General features: G+C 42.0%; 1 protein-coding gene across 1 annotated transcript; it reads right to left on the bottom strand.

Moving 5' to 3' along the window:
• Positions 1 to 13,210: 13,210 nt before the first annotated feature.
• Positions 13,211 to 18,611, bottom strand: LOC123104976 (E3 ubiquitin protein ligase DRIP2). Its single transcript, XM_044526931.1, has 7 exons — positions 18,232 to 18,611; positions 16,586 to 16,685; positions 14,948 to 15,263; positions 14,604 to 14,848; positions 14,455 to 14,505; positions 13,963 to 14,035; positions 13,211 to 13,526 (listed from the first exon to the last, which is right to left on the bottom strand). Exons 1-7 carry the CDS (start codon positions 18,350 to 18,352, stop codon positions 13,305 to 13,307), a joined length of 1,128 nt encoding a protein of 375 aa, XP_044382866.1. The 5' UTR covers positions 18,353 to 18,611; the 3' UTR covers positions 13,211 to 13,304.
• Positions 18,612 to 18,659: the final 48 nt, after the last annotated feature.

The raw sequence follows: 18,659 nt of genomic DNA, 5'->3' as shown, positions 1-18,659 counted from the left end.
CAAGAAGAATGGCAAGCAAGTTGCTGCTCAAGTGAAGAAGCCCAAGTCTGGACCTAAGCCTGAGACTGAGTGCTTCTACTCCAAAGGGACTGGTCACTGGAAGCGGAACTGCCCCAAGTATTTGGCGGATAAGAAGGATGGCAAGGTGAACAAAGGTATACGTGATATACATGTTATTGATGTGTACCTTACTAATGCTCGAAGTAGTACCTGGGTATTTGATATTGGTTCTGTTGCTAATATTTGCAACTCGAAACAGGTACTACGGATTAAGCGAAGATTGGCTAAGGACGAGGTGACGATGCGCGTGGGAAATGGTTCCAAAGTTGATGTGATCGCGGTCGGCACGCTACCTCTACATCTACCCTCGGGATTAGTTTTAGACCTAAATAATTGTTATTTGGTGCCAGCGTTAAGCATGAAAATTATATCTGGATCTTGTTTGATGTGAGACGGTTATTCATTTAAATCTGAGAATAATGGTTGTTCTATTTATATGAGTAATATCTTTTATGGTCATGCAGCCTTGAAGAGTTGTCTATTCTTGATGAATCTCGATAGTAGTGATACACATATTCATAATATTGAAGCCAAAAGATGCAGAGTTGATAATGATAGTGCAACTTATTTGTGGCACTGCCGTTTAGGTCATATTGGTGTAAAGCGCATGAAGAAACTCCATTCTGATGGACTTTTGGAATCACTTGATTATGAATCACTTGGTACTTGCGAACCATGCCTCATGAGCAAGATGACTAAAACGCTGTTCTCCGGAACAATGGAGCAATCAACAGATCTATTGGAAATCATGCATACTGATGTATGTGGTCCAATGAATATAGAAGCTCACGGTGGGTATCGTTATTTTCTCACCTTCACAGATGATTTGAGCGGATATGGGTATATCTACTTGATGAAACATAAGTCTGAAACATTTGAAAAGTTCAAAGAATTTCAGAGTGAAGTGGAAAATCATCGTAACAAGAAAATAAAGTTTCTACGATTTGATCGTGGAGGATAATATTTGAGTTATGAGTTTGGTCTTCATTTGAAACAATGCGGAATAGTTTCACAACTCACGCCACCCGGAACACCACAACGTAATGGTGTGTCCGAACGTCGTAATCGTACTTTACTAGATATGGTGCGATCTATGATGTCTCTTACTGATTTACCGCTATCGTTTGGGGGTTATGCTTTAGAGACGGCTGCATTCACGTTAAATAGGGAACCATCTAAATCCGTTGAGACGATGCCTTATGAATTGTGGTTTGGCAAGAAACCAAAGTTGTCGTTTCTTAAAGTTTGGGGCTGCGATGCTTATGCGAAAAAGCTTCAACATGATAAGCTCGAACCCAAATTGGAGAAATGTGTCTTCATAGGATACCCAAAGGAGACTGTTGGGTACACCTTCTATCATAGATCCGAAGGCAAGACATTTGTTGCTAAGAATGGATCCTTTCTAGAGAAGGAGTTTCTCTCGAAAGAAGTGAGTGGGAGGAAAGTAGAACTTGATGAGGTAACTGTACCTTCTCCCTTATTGGAAAGCAGTTCATCACATAAGTCTGTTCCTGTGACTCCTACACCAATTAGTGAGGAAGCTAATGATGATGATCATCAAACTTCAGATCAAGTTACTACCGAACCTCGTAGGTCAACCAGAGTAAGATCCGCACCAGAGTGGTACGGTAATCCTGTTCTGGAAGTCATGTTACTTGACCATGACGAACCTACGAACTATGAGGAAGCGATGATGAGCCCGGATTCCACAAAATGGCTTGAGGCCATGAAATCTGAGATGGGATCCATGTATGAGAACAAAGTATGGACTTTGGTTGACTTGCCCGATGATCGGCAAGCCATCTAGAGTAAATGGATCTTCAAGAAGAAGACTGACGCTGACGGTAATGTTACTATCTACAAAGCTCGACTTGTTGCGAAAGGTTTTCGACAAGTTAAAGGAGTTGACTATGATGAGACCTTCTCACCTGTAGCAATGCTTAAGTCCGTCCGAATCATGTTAGCAATTGCCGCATTTTATGATTATGAAATTTGGCAAATGGATGTAAAGACTGCATTCCTGAATGGATTTCTGGAAGAAGAGTTGTATATGATGCAACCTGGAGGTTTTATCGATCCAAATGGTGCTAACAAAGTGTGCAAGCTCCAACGATCCATCTATGGACTAGTGCAAGCATCTCGGAGTTGGAATAAACGTTTTGATAGTGTGATCAAAGCATATGGTTTTATACAGACTTTTGGAGAAGCATGTATTTACAAGAAAGTGAGTGGGAGCTCTATAGCATTTCTAATATTATATGTGGATGACATATTGTTGATTGGAAATTATATAGAATTTCTGGATAGCATAAAAGGATATTCGAATAAGAGTTTTTCAATGAAAGACCTCGGTGAAGCTGCTTATATATTGGGAATCAAGATCTATAGAGATAGATCAAGATGCTTAATTGGACTTTCACAAAGCACATACCTTGATAAAGTTTTGAAGAAGTTCAAAATGGATCAAGCAAAGAAAGGGTTCTTGCTTGTGTTACAAGGTGTGAAGTTGAGTCAGACTCAATGCCCGACCACTGCAGAAGATAGAGAGAAAATGAAATGTGTTCCCTATGCTTCAGCCATAGGCTCTATCATGTATGCAATGTTGTGTACCAGACCTGATGTGTGCCTTGCTATAAATTTAGCATGGAGGTACCAAAGTAATCCAGGAGTGGATCACTGGACAGCAGTCAAGGACATCCTGAAATACCTGAAAGGGACTAAGGATATGTTTCTCGTATATGGAGGTGACAAAGAGCTCGGCGTAAATGGTTACATCGATGCAAGCTTTGAACTGATTCGGATGACTCTAAGTCACAAACCGGATACGTGTTTTTTATAAATGGTGGAGTTGTCAGTTGGTGCGGTTCCAAGAAGAGCGTCATGGCGGGATCTACGTGTGAATTGGAATACATAGCTGCTCCGGAAGCAGCAAATGAAGGAGTCTGGATGAAGGAGTTCATATCCGATCTAGGTGTCATACCTAGTGCATCGGGTCCAATGAAAATCTTTTGTGAAAATACTGGTGTAATTGCCTTTGCAAAGGAATCCAGATTTCTTAAGAAAACCAAACACATCAAGAGATGCTTCAATTCCATCCGCGATCAAGTCAAGGAGGGAGACATAGAGATTTGCAAGATACATACGGATCTGAATGTTGTAGACCTGTTGACTAAGCCTCTCTCACGAGCAAAACATGATCAGCACCAAGACTCCATGGGTGTTAGAATCATTACAATGTAATCTAGATTATTGACTCTGCAAGTGGGAGACTGAAGGAAATATGCCCTAGAGGTAATAATAAAGTTGTTATTTATATTTCCTTATATCATGATAAATGTTTATTATTCATGCTAGAATTGTATTAACCGGGAACTTAGTACATGTGTGAATACATAGACAAACAGAGTGTCACTAGTTTGCCTCTACTTGACTAGCTCGTTGAATCAATGATGGTTATGTTTCCTAACCATAGACATGAGTTGTCATTTGATTAACGGGATCACATCATTAGAGAATGATGTGATTGAATTGACCCATCCATTAGCTTAGAACGATGATCATTTAGTTTGTTGCTATTGCTTTCTCCATAACTATACATGTTCCTATGACTATGAGATCATGCAACTCCCAAATACCGGAGGAACACTTTGTGTGCTACCAAATGTCACAACGTAACTGGGTGATTATAAAGGTGTTCTAGAGGTGTCTCCGATGGTGTTTGTTGAGTTGGCATGGATCAAGATTAGGATTTGTCACTCCGATTGTCAGAGAGGTATCTCTGGGCCCTCTCGGTAATGTACATCACTATAAGCCTTGCAAGCAATGTAGCTAATGAGTTAGTTACAGGATGTAACATTACGGAACGAGTAAAGAGACTTTCCAGTAATGATATTGAACTAGGTATTGTGATACCGACGATCGAATCTCGGGCAAGTAACATACCGATGACAAGGGCACAACGTATGTTGTTATGCGGTTTGACCGATAAAGATCTTCATAGAATATGTAGGAGCCAATATGAGCATCCAGGTTCCGCTATTGGTTATTGACCGGAGACGTGTCGCGGTCATGTCTACATAGTTCTCGAACCCGTAGGGTCCGCACGCTTAACGTTCGGTGACGATCGGTAATATGAGTTTATGTGTTTTGATGTACCGAAGGTAGTTCGGAGTCCCGGATATGATCATGGACATGACGAGGAGTCTTGAAATGGTCGAGACATAATGATCAATATATTGGATGACTATGTTTGGACTTTGGAAGGGTTCTGGGCAAGTTCGGACAAATACCGGAGTACCGGGGGGTTACCGGAACCCCCCGGGGAGTGTAATGGGCCTATTGGGCCTTAGTGGAGAAGAGGAGGGGCGGCCAGGGCAGGCTGTGCGCCCCCTCCCCCTCTAGTCTGAATTGGACAAGGAGGGGGCGGCGCCCACCTTTCCTTTCCCTTCTCTCCTCCTTCCCTATCTCCTACTCCTACTCTTGGAAGGGTGGGAGTCCTACTCCCGGTGGGAGTAGGACTCCCCTTGGGGCGCGCCTAGGAGGGACGGCCTCTCCCCCTCATCCACTCGGGGAAGGGGGCACCCCATAGAAACACAAGTTGATCAGTTGATCTTTTAGCCGTGTGCGGTGCCCCCCTCCACCATAATCCACCTCGATTATATCGTAGCGGTGCTTAGGCGAAGCCCTGCGTCGGTAGCTTCATCAACACCTTCATCACGCCATCGTGCTGACGAAACTCTCCCTCTATGCTCTACTGGATCATGAGTTCGTGGGACGTCACCGAGCTGAACGTGTGTAGATCGCGGAGGTGTCGTACGTTCAGTACTAGGATCGGTTGATCGTGAAGATGTATGACTACATCAACCGCGTTGTCATAATGCTTCCGCTTACGGTCTACGAGGGTACGTGGATGACACCCTCCCCTCTCGTTGCTATGCATCACCATGATCTTGCGTGTGCATAGGAAATTTTTTGAAATTACTACGTTCCCCAACAAAATGACACGTATGTATCATTGCTATTAAGGATAACAAGATGGGGTCTATATATTCCCACATGAATAGATCTTGTCTACATCATGTCTTCATTATTATTACATTACTCCGTTTTTCCATGAACTTAATACACTAGATGCATGCTGGATAGCATTCAATACGTGGAGTAATAGTAGTAGATGCAGGCAGGAGTCGATCTACTAATCTTGGACGTGATGCCTATATAATGATCATTGCCTCGATATCGTCATAATTATTTGAAGTTCTATCAATTGCCCAACAATAATTTGTTTAGCCACCGTATGCTATTTTTCTCGAGAAAAGGCACTAGTGACATCTACGACCCCCGGGTCTCTTCTTTATCATATTTGCCTTCGAGATCTATTTTTTCGCTATTATTTTCGGATCTATTTATCCAAAATAAAATACCTTTCTGCAATTTATTGTTATTTATTTTATCTCGTGTTCCCGCGAGATCTATTTATCCAATCTATTACAGTTTTATCTATCTTTTTACCTGGGAGGGATTGACAACCCCTCTTTTACGTCAGGTTGCAAGTATTTGTTATTTGTGTGCGGGTATCGTTTACGTAGTGTTGCTTGGTTCTCCTACTTGTTTGATAACCTTGGTCTAATCACTGAGGGAAATACCTACCGTAGTTGTGTTGCATCATCCCTTCCTCTTTGGGGAAATACCGACGTAGTTCAAGCCGCAATCAAAAGGAATTTCTGGCGCCATTGCTGGGGAGACATCATCAACATCTACCAGGTTCCTAATCACAAATCTCATCTCCTTGAAATTTATATTATTATCCATTTTCCTCTCATTTTCATCTGCCCCACTTCACAAAAATTTGTCGTTTTATTCGCTCTCTTTTTCATGCGTGTTTCTCGTTGGAATTTTGTTTGCTCGGATTTGTCACCATGAGTGACTTTGGTATGGCAGAAACAGATGATGGCCTAACTCCTAAAATTGGATGATCTGGCAATCTGGATGCTAAAACTTTTCTTTTGGGGCAAGGGAATGTTATATGAAAAGGACGTAGCCAAGAATTTTTCAATTGTGTTGGAAATTTAAGTCTTGACGATGTTCCTATACTCAAAAGGACTAAATCTTATGTGGAAGCTATTTCAGCACTAGTCCTGAAACTTGAAAATAAATTTATCCGTACCCATCCTACCTTGCAAAGGTTGTTTTTTGAGTTACCCGTTATAAAGAATCCCAAGGCTAAAAAGTTGGCCACCCTTGTTCTTATGAATGAATTTGATTACATAATATGGGAAGCTAGGGAATTTTTTGATTTCTATGGTATGAATCATGAAAAACTGGTGATAGATGAGATTCTTTATAATAGTGATTATGTGATAAGGCATTTGCTTGGGGATAATCGAATCTTTGATGAGAATACTAAAAAGGAAGTCCCTATTTTAGATATAATCCAACAAGTTTTCAATGATGTCAATCAACACTATTCTTGGATTGTTGCCGGAAATCAAAGAGGATATGATGATAAGCAACTTGATGGTGCTAAAGTCTATGGGTAAGGTGTTTTATGTTGTTTTTGCAAAACCTCATGACAAAAACACCTCTAAGGAAAATGAAACTAAATATGACAACACTTAGATCTATGCATTATGCCTAGCTAGGGGCATAAAACGATAGCGCTTGTTGGGAGGCAACCCAATGAATAAATTTTATTTTTATCTTTTTCTTTCCGTTCTTGAGTGTTTGCACAATTATGCTACTGTCATTATTGTATTTTTATGTTTTAATTAGTATTTGTGCCAAGCAAAGCCTTTGGGATCATGTCGGTTGATAGTTGATTTGATCTTGTTGAAAGATAGAATCTTTTACGTCTAGTAAAACAATTTTGAAAATTCACAGAAGCGCGATAAATTCCTTATTTTTGTACACAAGATTGATATAAAAATTTCCCACATTATCCTAATTTTTTGGAATTTTTGGAGTTACGGAAGTACTCGAAGTTTTCAGATTGCTATAGACTATTCTGTTGTTAACAGATTCTGTTTTCCTTGCGTTGTGTGCTTATTTTGATGAATCTATGGCTTGTATTGGAGGATATAAGCTATAGTAAAGTTGGAATACAGTAGATATAATGCAAAAATAAAATATTAATGGGTTTGCAACAGTACTTTGATTAGTGTTTTTCTTTGTTATACTAACGGATCTCACGAAGGTTTTGTTGAGTTTTGTGTGATTAAAGTTTTCAAGTTTTGGGTGAGATCACGATGGATGAAGGAATAAGGAGTAATAAGAGCCTAAGCTTTGGGATTCCCATGGCATCCCAAGCTATTATCTAAAAGAGAAGCAAGCAACTAAGCTTGGGGATGCCCGAGTGGCATCCCCTCTTTCTTCTAACGACCATCGGTATTTTACTTGGAGCTATATTTTTATTCGTCACATATCATGAGTTTTTCTTGGAGCATAATGTATGATATGAGCCTTTGCTTGTTTTGATTTTTAGTTTAAGTCAAGTATCCTTGCTGGACACACCTATTTGAGGGAGCCAAAATTATGCTATGACTTGTTAGAATTGCTCTATGTGCTTCACATTTGAGCTATGGAATTGCTCTAGTGCTTCACTTATATCTTTTTTAGCACGGTGTTCTTTATTACTTTTCAAAAAAATGCTCTCATTATTCACTTAGATTTATTTGAGAGTTAGTAAAATTTTTTGAAGAAATTCTCTCATGCTTCACTTAAATTATTTTGAGAGAAGAAATTTTTTATGCTCATGTTCTTCACTTAGATTTGTTTTAGCTATCAAAAGCAACATATTAAAATAGTCCTAAAGTGATAGATATTCAAGAGGGATATAATAAAAACTTTCATGAAGATCATTGGACAAAATAGACTTGATTCTTTGTAATAGTTTTGCGGTATGATGATATAATATGTGAGTCATGTTGATGAGTAATTATGCTTTAGTAAGAATATTAGTGTTAAGGTTTGTGATTCCCTATGCAAGCACGAAAGTCAATAGTTATGCAATGAAGTTACATCCTACTTATGTTGCATTATTCGGTGTTAGTTATGCTTAATACTCGCGTATGAGATTTTACCTTTCTTGGTTGGATGCTTCTCAATCTTTTGCTAGCATTCAGTTGTACTAAGTAGGATTACTACTTGTGCATCCAAAATCCTTAAACCAGTTTTGACATATGAGTCAACTATACCTACCTATATGCAGTATTCTTTTGCCGTTCTAAGAAAATTTGTATGTGCCATCTCTAAACTTCAAAATAAATTTCCTTTTTGTGTGCTCGTACCGCTCATGAAATGGTAGGGGTGGCTGATATTTTTCCATGCTAGATGTGTTATTCTCAAGATGAGTATTTATTCACTTGTCATTGCACGAGAGTACGGCAAAGGTATTAGGGATGCCAAGTCCCGAAATGAAAAATGAATTTACTTTACGTTGTCAAATAATAAATTCCTTGGAAAGTGTTGGTATGGACGACACCCGTGGATTCGGTTAGCCGCGGAATGTGAAAGTATGGTGGAAAAAATAATAAACTTTATTTTCTGTTTGGGAACCTCCTATGATATATCTAGCATGGAAAGTATTGGGAACTACTCGATCATTTTCGTTGACAAGAAAAGCATGCCACCCAAAATGTTTTTATCTCTATCTTTTTTGCTTTGAGCTCTATCACCTCTACAAATCCCTACTTCCCTTTGCGAAGGGCTTTTCTATTTACTTTATGCAATTTTTATTTGAGTCTCCATCTTCTCTCATAAAGCACCAACTAAGGGGCACTATGATCGTACTTGAGCATTGGGTGTAGCTAATATGCGAGTGTGTTTCATGAATGGATCAATGATTGAGCATAATGGGCTAGGGATAACTTGCTTTAATGTTGATATTTGAAAGACATGGTTGCTTGTTGATATGCTTGGGTATTGAAATCTTCATGTCAAAACAAGACTATTGCTTTGAATCATATAAAAGTCCAAATGTCCATGCTACAAAAGAAAGAATATGTGATGAACATGTTAGGCGGCATTCCACATCAAAAATTCTGTTTTTTATCATTTACCTACTCGAGGATGAGCGGGAATTAAGCTTGGGGATGCTGATACGTCTCCAACGTATCTATAATTTTTCAATGTTCCATGCTGTTATATTATCATTCTTGGATGTTTTACAGTCATTTTATAGCAACCTTATATCATTTTTGGGGACTAACCTATTGACATAGTGCCTGGAGCCAGTTGTTGTTTTTGCTTGTTTTTTACTTCGCAGAAAATCAATACCAAACAGAGTCCAAATGCAGCGAAACTTTATGGAGTTTTTTTGGACCAGAAGACACAAGTTGGGCCAAGGAAGTACTAGAGGGGGGCTCCGAGGGGAGCACAACCCACCTGGGCGCGCCTGGGGGCCCAAACGCGCCCTGGTGGGTTGTGCCCACCTCGGCCGCCTCGCGCACCGCCTCTTTGCTCTATATTCCAAAAACCTTAGGGGAGTTGACGAAACACAATTCCAGCCACCGCAAGTTCCAGAAACCACAGATCCAATCTAGACACCATCACGAAGGGGTTCATCATCCTCATTGGTGCCTCTCTGATGATGCGTGAGTAGTTCATTGTAGACCTACGGGTCCGTAGTTAGTAGCTAGATGGCTTCCTCTCTCTCTCTCTTTTGATTCTCAATATAATGGTCTCTTGAAGATCTATTTGATGTAACTCTTTTTGCGTGTGTTTGTTGGGATTCGATGAACTTTGAGTTTATGATCAGATTTATTTTATCCATGAAAGTTATTTGAGTTTTGATATCTTATATGCATGATTGCTTATAGCCTCATATTTCTTCTTCGAATCTTTGGTTTAGTTAGGCCGACTTGATCGATTTTTCTTGCCATGGGAAGAGGTGCTTTGTGATGGGTTCGATCTTATGGTGCTCAATCTCAGTGACAGAAGGGGAAATGACACGTATGTATCGTTGCTATTAAGAATAACAAGATGGGGTCTACTCCTACATGAATAGATCTTGTCTACATCATGTCATCGTTCTTATTGCATTACTCCATTTTCCCATGAACTTAATACACTAGATGCATGCTGGATAGCGGTCGATATGTGGAGTAATGATAGTAGATGCAAGCAGGAGTCGGTCTACTAATCTTGGACGTGATGCCTATATAAAGATCATTGCCTGGCCATTGTCATAATTATTTGAAGTTCTATCAATTGCCCAACAGTAATTTGTTTACCCACTGTATGCTATTTTTCTCGAGAGAAGCCACTAGTGAAATCTACGGCCCCGGGGTCTCTTCTTGATCATATTTGCCTTCGAGATCTATTTTTATTCGCTTTTATTTTTAGATCTATTAATCCAAAATCCCAAAAATACCTTGTTGTAATTTATTGTTATTTATTTTATCTCGCGTTCCTGCGAGATCTATTTATCCAATCTACTACAATTTTATCTATCTTTTTACCTTGTTGTGATTGACGGCCCCTCTTTTACGTCGGGTTGCAAGTATTTGTTCTTTGTATGCAGGTACCGTTTTCGTAGTGTTGCGTGGTTCTCCTACTAGTTCGATAACCTTGGTCTCATCACTGAGGGAAATACCTACCGTAGATGTGCTGCATCATCCCTTCCTCTTTGGGGAAATACCGACGTAGTTCAAGCCACAATCGGCCTCCCCTTGGCCCATTAGGCCCATAGACCTCCCGGGGCCTACCGGAACCCCTTCTGGTGATCCGATGGTTACCCGGTACAACCCGAAACCTTTCCGGTGTCCAAATAGCATCGTCCTATCAATATTTACCTCCGGAGCTCCTCATCATGTACGTGATCTCATCTGGGACTCTGAACAACATTTGGTCACCAAATCATATAACACTATATTGTCAACGAATGTTAAGCGTGCAGACCCTATGGCTTCGAGAACTATGTAGACATGTCCGAGTCACTTCTTCGGTCAATAACCAATAGTGAAACCTGGATGACCATATTGGTTCCTACATATTCTACGAAGATCTTTATCAGTCGAACCTTATGACAACATACGTAATTCCCTTTGTCTATCTTATGTTACTTGCCCGAGATTCGATCGTCGGTATCTTCATACCTAGTTCAATCTTGTTACCGACAAGTCTCTTTACTCGTTCTGTAATACATCATCTCGTAACTAACTCCTTACTCACTTTGCTTGCAAGCTTCTTGTGATGTGTACTACCGAGAGGGCCCAGAGATACCTCTCCGATACACGGAGTGACAAATCCTAATCTCGATCCATGCCAACTCAACAAACACCTTCGGAGATACCTGTAGAGCATCTTTATAATCACACAGTTACGTTGTGACGTTTGATAGCACACAAGGTATTCCTCTAGTATCCGGGAGTTGCATGATCTCATAGTCGAAGGAATATGTATTTGACATTAAGAAAGCAATAGCAATAAACTGAATGATCATATGCTAAGCTAACGGATGGGTCTTGTCCATCACATAATTTTCCTAATGATGTGATACCGTTATCAAGTGACAACACATGTCTATGGTTAGGAAACCTTAACCATCTTTGATCAACGAGTTAGTCTAGTAGAGGCTTACTAGGGACATGGTACTTCGTTTATGTATCCACACATGTATTTAAGTTTCCGATCAATACAATTCTAGCATGAATAATAAATCTTTATCATGAGTAAGGAAATATAATAATAATAACTTTATTATTGCCTCTAGGGCATATTTCCATCACAAATAAAATAAAATAAAACCTTTGAGCATAAGGAAAACTAACACCATTTTCCTATTTGAAATGGGGGTCAACCATCTCCATATTGTTACCGAGAGACCAATGTCTTAAGATAAACTTGATAACCAACATTAATCCCACTAATCATGCTGTAATCAATACCAAAATACATTTAGGGTTTATATATGCAATTTCAACTTCTTGCACGACAACGCCTTTAAGAAGGAATAAAAAAAGCCTTGCGCCTCCGTCACCCCTTTCAGATGAAAATGGTCTAAGACAAAAATATTCATCCTGACTTTCGAGACCAACCATCGAAGGGAGCACATCAACAAGGAGACAAAACATTTAATGAGGTAACAACGCAAGTTTGCCGCTACTAAACTGAAATATTCAAGGTGGGGACAAGAATTTTTAGCCGCGACATGAGGCAGTGTTCCAGTTATCATCTTGAAAACGGATCTTCAGGTAGTCACGCCAGCTTGTATTCCATGATAGGACGCAACGGTATGATGATAGCTGATGTATGGGTCATCTTCCCACCATAGACCGCTGCCCTAGTCGTTAGGGGGTCGCTCTCATGTCGTTGCGTGATCTAGCCGCTACCATTCCTCACCTGCGCAGCATCCACCATGACCCAAGCGCCACTACCCTAACACCCTTTGCATGAGCAGAGACGTCCGCCGGCATGTTTGATGCCGACTGGAAGCCGTTAGGGCGCCCGTGCCCCATCAACGATAAACGTTGCTATTGCCGACAAGGGCCTCCACGTGCAACCTCTCCGTGTGCCCTAGACAACAAACATCCACCGTCATGTTTTGTTGTTGATTCAAAATAGATTGAGTTTTTCTTAAGCTACAATGGATTTAGACAAATCAACTTTAGTTTACTGCAATATTTTTTTATTTCAGAACTTTAGTTTAGTAAAGAAGTGCAACGTTCGCTTTTCTGAATAAAAAGGTGTAAGTGGCACTTTCACTGCACTGTTTCACTTGTCTGAATTGAACAAGACTTAAAATGTGTCAACGGCTTAGACATAGACATAGACGGGCCCATCAGAATGACCTGTGGAGGCAGCTGTTCAGCTCGCTCGATGTGCAGCTTTGCAGGCCACGCCCTGGCATAGACCGTTACCAGCCAAAACCACTAGACCACCACAGGACAAACCGAAGGAATCTCACCTAGAACGAGATCTTTTGACCAAATCAGGGCTACCGCGCAGCCTTGCACAGTGGGTAAGAAGCAAAATTACCACAAGAAAGAGGGGGGAGAGGAACAACTGAGGAATTCATAACTGTAAACCAAAAATGTAGCCTGCATAAACTTTTCGGATTCTTTGTCTAGCAAATCTACGGGTATGCTAACCTCTTCCTTTCGCCCCTTCTCTCTTTACACGGTCCAACAAAATTGAGAAAGATATGCAGGTATAGAGTGAGAATACTATATGTATAATATATCCTAGGTAGGCAGACTGATGGACCATTGAACGACGAGCATGAGCGGATGACGGAGACGGAGGAGCTAGGTGCTGCAATGGCAGGGGAGGGACGCTATCTTCATCGTGCAGCAAAGGGGCCTGGACCCTGGGCACCGGCGATAGCGCAGCTCCATCACAAACTCATTCGCCGGAGCACCCACCGGCCTCAGGACCTCTTCCTTCGGCTTGCAGCTCAGCCACCGCTCGAGTAGGCCGTGCAGCGTTGTCGAGGGGCACACCGACTCATCATGGCATAAGATCTCCACCTGCATTTCGCACAAGTGTATACACAAGGGGTCAAACAAAAGAGCAGGTTCACATACTCTCGGTTTGTGGGCACACAGACTCGCGCACACTCACTAACAGGAAGAGATATGATAGGATGGATCATTGAGCTGCAAAATGTTTTAGTGCCGTATTCTTTGGGAGCTTTGAACAGAAAAATGGTGCAATTAAATCCTACTATGTCACCATCCAAATCTACAAATGCAGCAGGGTGGTTCCTTTTAATGGAAATCCATGGGGACAGTGGCCCCTTCACAATTTCTGAAAAACAAAATCTAGAAATGTAGCAAAGTCCAGATTTATCGGTAAATGTAGTACATGGAAGCAAGCACCTTGATAGCAGGGCACAGACTTGAGTAGGGTTTGTGGAGTGGCAGCAATAAAAAATGGAAGTACAATGACATCTAAAAGGCCCACCTTATCGTCACTTGCTAGCTCAAGTTTTTTCATAATCAGCCTCAGGATGGAGGATACCCGCATAGTTCCATCTCTGAAACAAGAAGAAAAAATCATATTGAAGAACAGAATGTATTAAATTCTTGGAATCTACTAACATGTTATTACATCAGCGAAAACTGAATTGCTGGTAGGAATGAATGAAAAAAAGCATGCAGGATTTTCGGATGAAATATCTTCTCCACCTGTCATAAAAATTCACAAGACCACTGTTTTTCTAGGTTCTTCACCTTCATATTTTGAGATGAAGAGAAGAACTCTTGCTAATACCAGAGCAATCTATGCATCTAGTAAAAAACAATCAAAGATAACAGGAAAAGGGGCATCAGCACACTGAGCCATCTAAGCTGGGAAAATATCTCCACCAACATATGCTATGATTAAGAGGATGCTAAGTATGAGAGGCCTATATCATTGTTGACAAGGAAACTTGAAGCCTAAAGGGGAACTCACTTAATTCTGTAGAAATTCTTTTCTAGCTGAGGCAACAGTTTAGCTTCTATCCTGCAAAACAATTTTCATTTTGATGTGACAACACAAAACACATGGTCCATCAGAATCTGTATATATATATTGAATAGAGATGCTGCAAGAGGTCTTACTGGTTCGGTGAAGTGACTAGTGAAAACCAGACTTGGGTAGTTATTCCATCATGCGAGTCTGCTTCTGGGCTTTCCCTCGGAGTATGCTCTGTGGTTGTTTTATTTTTGTGACTTTCCTTGAGACAAGGACTTGGATTCTGCGATTTCTTCGCGCTTGCCACGACTAAACTCCGTAAGGGCTTCTCAAGCTCTTCCTTGTCAATCGTCCCATGATTCTTTCCATCTTCAGAAATATCTACACTGTTCTGTTTGGGATGGAAGTGTAGTTAGAATAAGAAAATGTTACAAGACAACTGGCATAAAACTTGCATATGAATTATGTGTTGATAACACTTCAATACTACCTGTTTTTTATTTGCAGATGTTGTCATCTTGGTAGATTTTAGTGCCGAGGCCTTCTCAGCCATCTGATAGCGGTCTTCAGATTTATTTGGCAATTTACCGAGAGAAAACGTCTGGGATGTGATAGTCCTTCTTGCAGCTTTGGTTCTCCGTCCTGTCAGAGTAGACTGTGTTGACATCTTTGGGGTTTCAACCAAGGAAGAAATGGACCTCTCTTTTCTCTTCGCTGGCAATGTAATAGTTGGAGCCTCAAAAGCATCTACATCTGCCTTAGGTGGAAACAAATAATTTCTGATAGCCTGAATACTTATATCAGCCCTTCAAACAAGGAACCAATCAATCATGTTAGGTAGCAGCATATAGTTGAGTACCTGAGTCGAGATTGCAGGAAAAAAAAAAGAATGATGGTGGCTGGAATTCTAAGATTTTGCTTCACCAAACAAAAATGCATATACACTGTTTAGCAAGCGTGTGTATTTCAGCCAGTGTTATTAGACAAGATAACAATGTAGCAGGCAGTCGGCACGAAGAGCTGTGATAGCTGTTACAACTTACGCAAGATTTATACAGTAGAATCCACAGGAGTGTAATTATAAGCTAGTATACTCTCACTAATAACCAGAAGGAACTATTTTTAATTCAAATGTGTATAGAGATATTAACAGTACATATACTCTTATTCCTCACAAAAATATTAAGTGCACTTTTCTGCGGTACAAGGGTCGTACATATACTCTTATTCTTCAGAAAAATGTTAAGTGCACTTTTCTACTGTTTTATATAAGGGTCCAAATGAGCTAATTGTTTCTGCAGCTATTAATAAATGGTGTGTGTGAACACCATATTTTACTGAAAGGTACGAATTTTAAAATGGAAAACACAATGGAAATGTATTTGAACTCCTATCACTTTAAGGATCAAGTTACAAGTGTCGACATGTTTGCTTGTTGGAATCGCAGATATCCTTCATGATAGTTTTATATGGATTCTAACATGAATTTTATTAGTCTGTTTTCTCCATTCTGGCCATCTGTTGCTCTATAGTCTATACATCCTTATACTGCCAAGTTCTTAAGGCTGCGTTGGGCGTCGTCGGCGAAGGGAAAACTTACAGAGACAAGGACAGGAGTGTCGGACTGTGGGGTCTGGTCAGTCGGCTGCAGTACGAAAACTGTTGGCCGCTGATGCGGGGCTTTAGTACGTGGACCCTGAGGCAAACTGCCGACTTATCCAATGATGCTCTGACACGTGCAATAGGAGGGAGAGGAGCCACAAAATTTTGTGTTGGCCCAATTATTACTGAGATGAAACAAGCTGGAGGACTTGCAGCATGAGCCATTTTGAGGCAGACGGAGAACTATAGAATTTGTTCTATTGTTACAGATGAACAGAAGATTTTGGATCATGTATTCTTACTTGATTTAGTATCCATAGAACCTCCAAATGGCTCATTTTGACATGCACTGTATGTACTATTAGTGTAAGAAGGCCTAAAAAAGTGGTAGCACCACTTCTTAAGGCTCACATGTTATTAACGCTATGCAGGTGTACTTACAGGAATTTAAAGAAAAAAGAGAACTGACAAGTTGGAAAAACAATGTTGTACAGCAGATAACCTTGGTATTTTAACAATTACTTACCTGAGTTTCTCTTCAGGAGTGATCCCAAGAGCAACGTCGCATACTGGGCAGGCTTCGATCTCCTCCTCATCTATTTTCTTCATAATACATTCCCGGCAAACTGCTTACAAAAATATGGTCACAAGAGGAACTCTACAGACAAGCATGCGAGTATCATACAGAGATTTGAAAGAACCGAATTTTATGTGCTCGACAAAGGAAAGCTACATTATGAGTAAAATACAAAGTAGCAACAATGCAATAAGAGTAGATACTTGACTTGCATCCAGATTGATAGCTTGAACAAGACTGACAACTGCGCTGTACTTGCGGTGCAGCAGTAGCTGTCAGGCTTATCAATCAAGAACGTTTGTTTAGATAATCAGAGTGATCATCCTCCTGGCATCTACATCATGTGGTGCAGCCACTTTGTCAAAAAAAAAAGTGGTGTGGCCATTTTTTTTTTTACAATGTGAAGCGCGGCTATACCAAAAACATAGATCTGAGATACTTCCCCAATACAAATAACTATATAAGACAGCACGCCACTGAATACCCGTTCTACTAACCAGAAGCATCGATAACATAACCAAACGGACAGGAGTCAAGCATTTGCTAAAGAGGTATGGTTGCTTGCTGGCTCTCACCATCCATGAGTAGCGAGCAATGCTCTCTCTGTAAGCTCGATCCCTGGATGATGGTGGAAGAAGATCAACAATTCTGACAAGACAAGTGCAAAGAGGAGCAGTGGAGGTGGCTTGTGCGACTGTAGCTGCATGGCATATTTGCTTGGAATGAGAGAAACAAGAGGATTTTTTCAGAGAACAGAATACTACGGCTGCTAATGTTTGGGAGCTAGTGAGTGTAGGATTTAGCCTCCTGATGGATGCTTTTCAAGAGTAGTTCTGCTCCTTTTTTTTGTACAGCCGAAGTGTTGTTGACACCTGCTAATGTTCGGATTTTTATTGTTTCCCTTCTGCTCTGTTTGAGCCACCCTGCACTTAATGCAACAGCAAAACACCTGCTACTTACAGTCACACGCGCACATACACACACAAAAGATTCAGCTTGGCTGCATTGTCGACTCCAGAGAACAGGGATGGCATGGCGGCTCCGGTGGGACTGGTGCGCGAGAGCACGGGCGAAGAAACCATGGCTTCGATCGGCCGCACAGTGTTTCTCCGGAGTAGCTCCGGCGCATGCGGCTACCGGAGAGGAAACGCCTGCCTCTTGGTCCAGGATGACGAAGCAGACCCAGCTCCAACGAGAACGCCGGCCAAGCAGAGCGAACGCGGCGGAAGGTGGCCGCCCGGGCCAGACCGCAGCGGCACGCAATCAGAAGCCTCGGCAATTCGCACGAGACCGGTGGCGGCTCCGGCGCTCATCTGGGATCAGGAAGTCGCGTCGAACGCCAACCTGATTACCACGCCACCACTGACAGAGAGACAGACGGAACAGGGACAGAGAAAGCAGAACATCCGACACCAAAACCAAGGAGGGCAGCGCGACGCGACGGGGGGGCATGGGGGCGTCCGCGCGCAGCGGCGCGGGACGCCGGCGCGTGCAGCGCAGACACGACGGAGAAGAGAGAGGGAGGGCGGACGGAAGAGAAAAGAAATCGTAGAGGCGGCGGGGGAGCGGGGTAGAGAGAGGGAGAGAGAACTCACAGGTATGGCCGCACTCGGTGAAGGCGCTGGCCTCCCGGAAGTAGCCGTCGCAGAGAGGGCACGTCACGCACGGGGCGAGCAGCGCCCGCCGCACGCGAGCTACCCCCGGCGCGTGCCCCATCTCCCCGCCGCCGGCAACCACCTTCGCCACCTCCTCCTCCTCGTCGTCGGCCTCCTCGTCAGAAGAGCCCGGGGCCCGGGGGAGGAGGAGAATCAGGAATACGCGGCGCGGGGCGATGGAATCGAGGGCATTGACCGGCCGGGACAACAGAGGCGCGGCGGCTGCGGCGGCGGAGCTCCGGCGAGGCACGGGGGTTTGGGGGGCCGGGGAGTACGAAGTCTTTTCCTATTGCGCCGTATAAATAGAGGAAATTGGAGTGGCAGAGGCGATTGCGTGTTGGCGGCGCCGGGTGCGCGTAGCCTATAAG

The sequence above is a fragment of the Triticum aestivum genome, chromosome 5A, assembly GCF_018294505.1.
Source record: "Triticum aestivum cultivar Chinese Spring chromosome 5A, IWGSC CS RefSeq v2.1, whole genome shotgun sequence".
In the NCBI taxonomy this organism is placed as follows: Eukaryota; Viridiplantae; Streptophyta; class Magnoliopsida; order Poales; family Poaceae; genus Triticum; species Triticum aestivum.
Note: the sequence above shows the minus strand (reverse complement) of the source record. Positions and strands in the feature narration are given on the sequence as shown.

Excerpts from the sequence above, each read along its gene's own strand:
- LOC123104976 (XM_044526931.1), bottom strand. The coding sequence starts at position 18,352 with ATGGGGCACGCGCCGGGGGTAGCTCGCGTGCGGCGGGCGCTGCTCGCC. Across the intron at positions 16,686-18,231 it reads CACCGAGTGCGGCCATACCT|TTTGCCGGGAATGTATTATG; the intron begins GTGAGTTCTCTC and ends TTTTGTAAGCAG. Across the intron at positions 14,849-14,947 it reads CATCTGCAAATAAAAAACAG|AACAGTGTAGATATTTCTGA; the intron begins GTAGTATTGAAG and ends CATCCCAAACAG.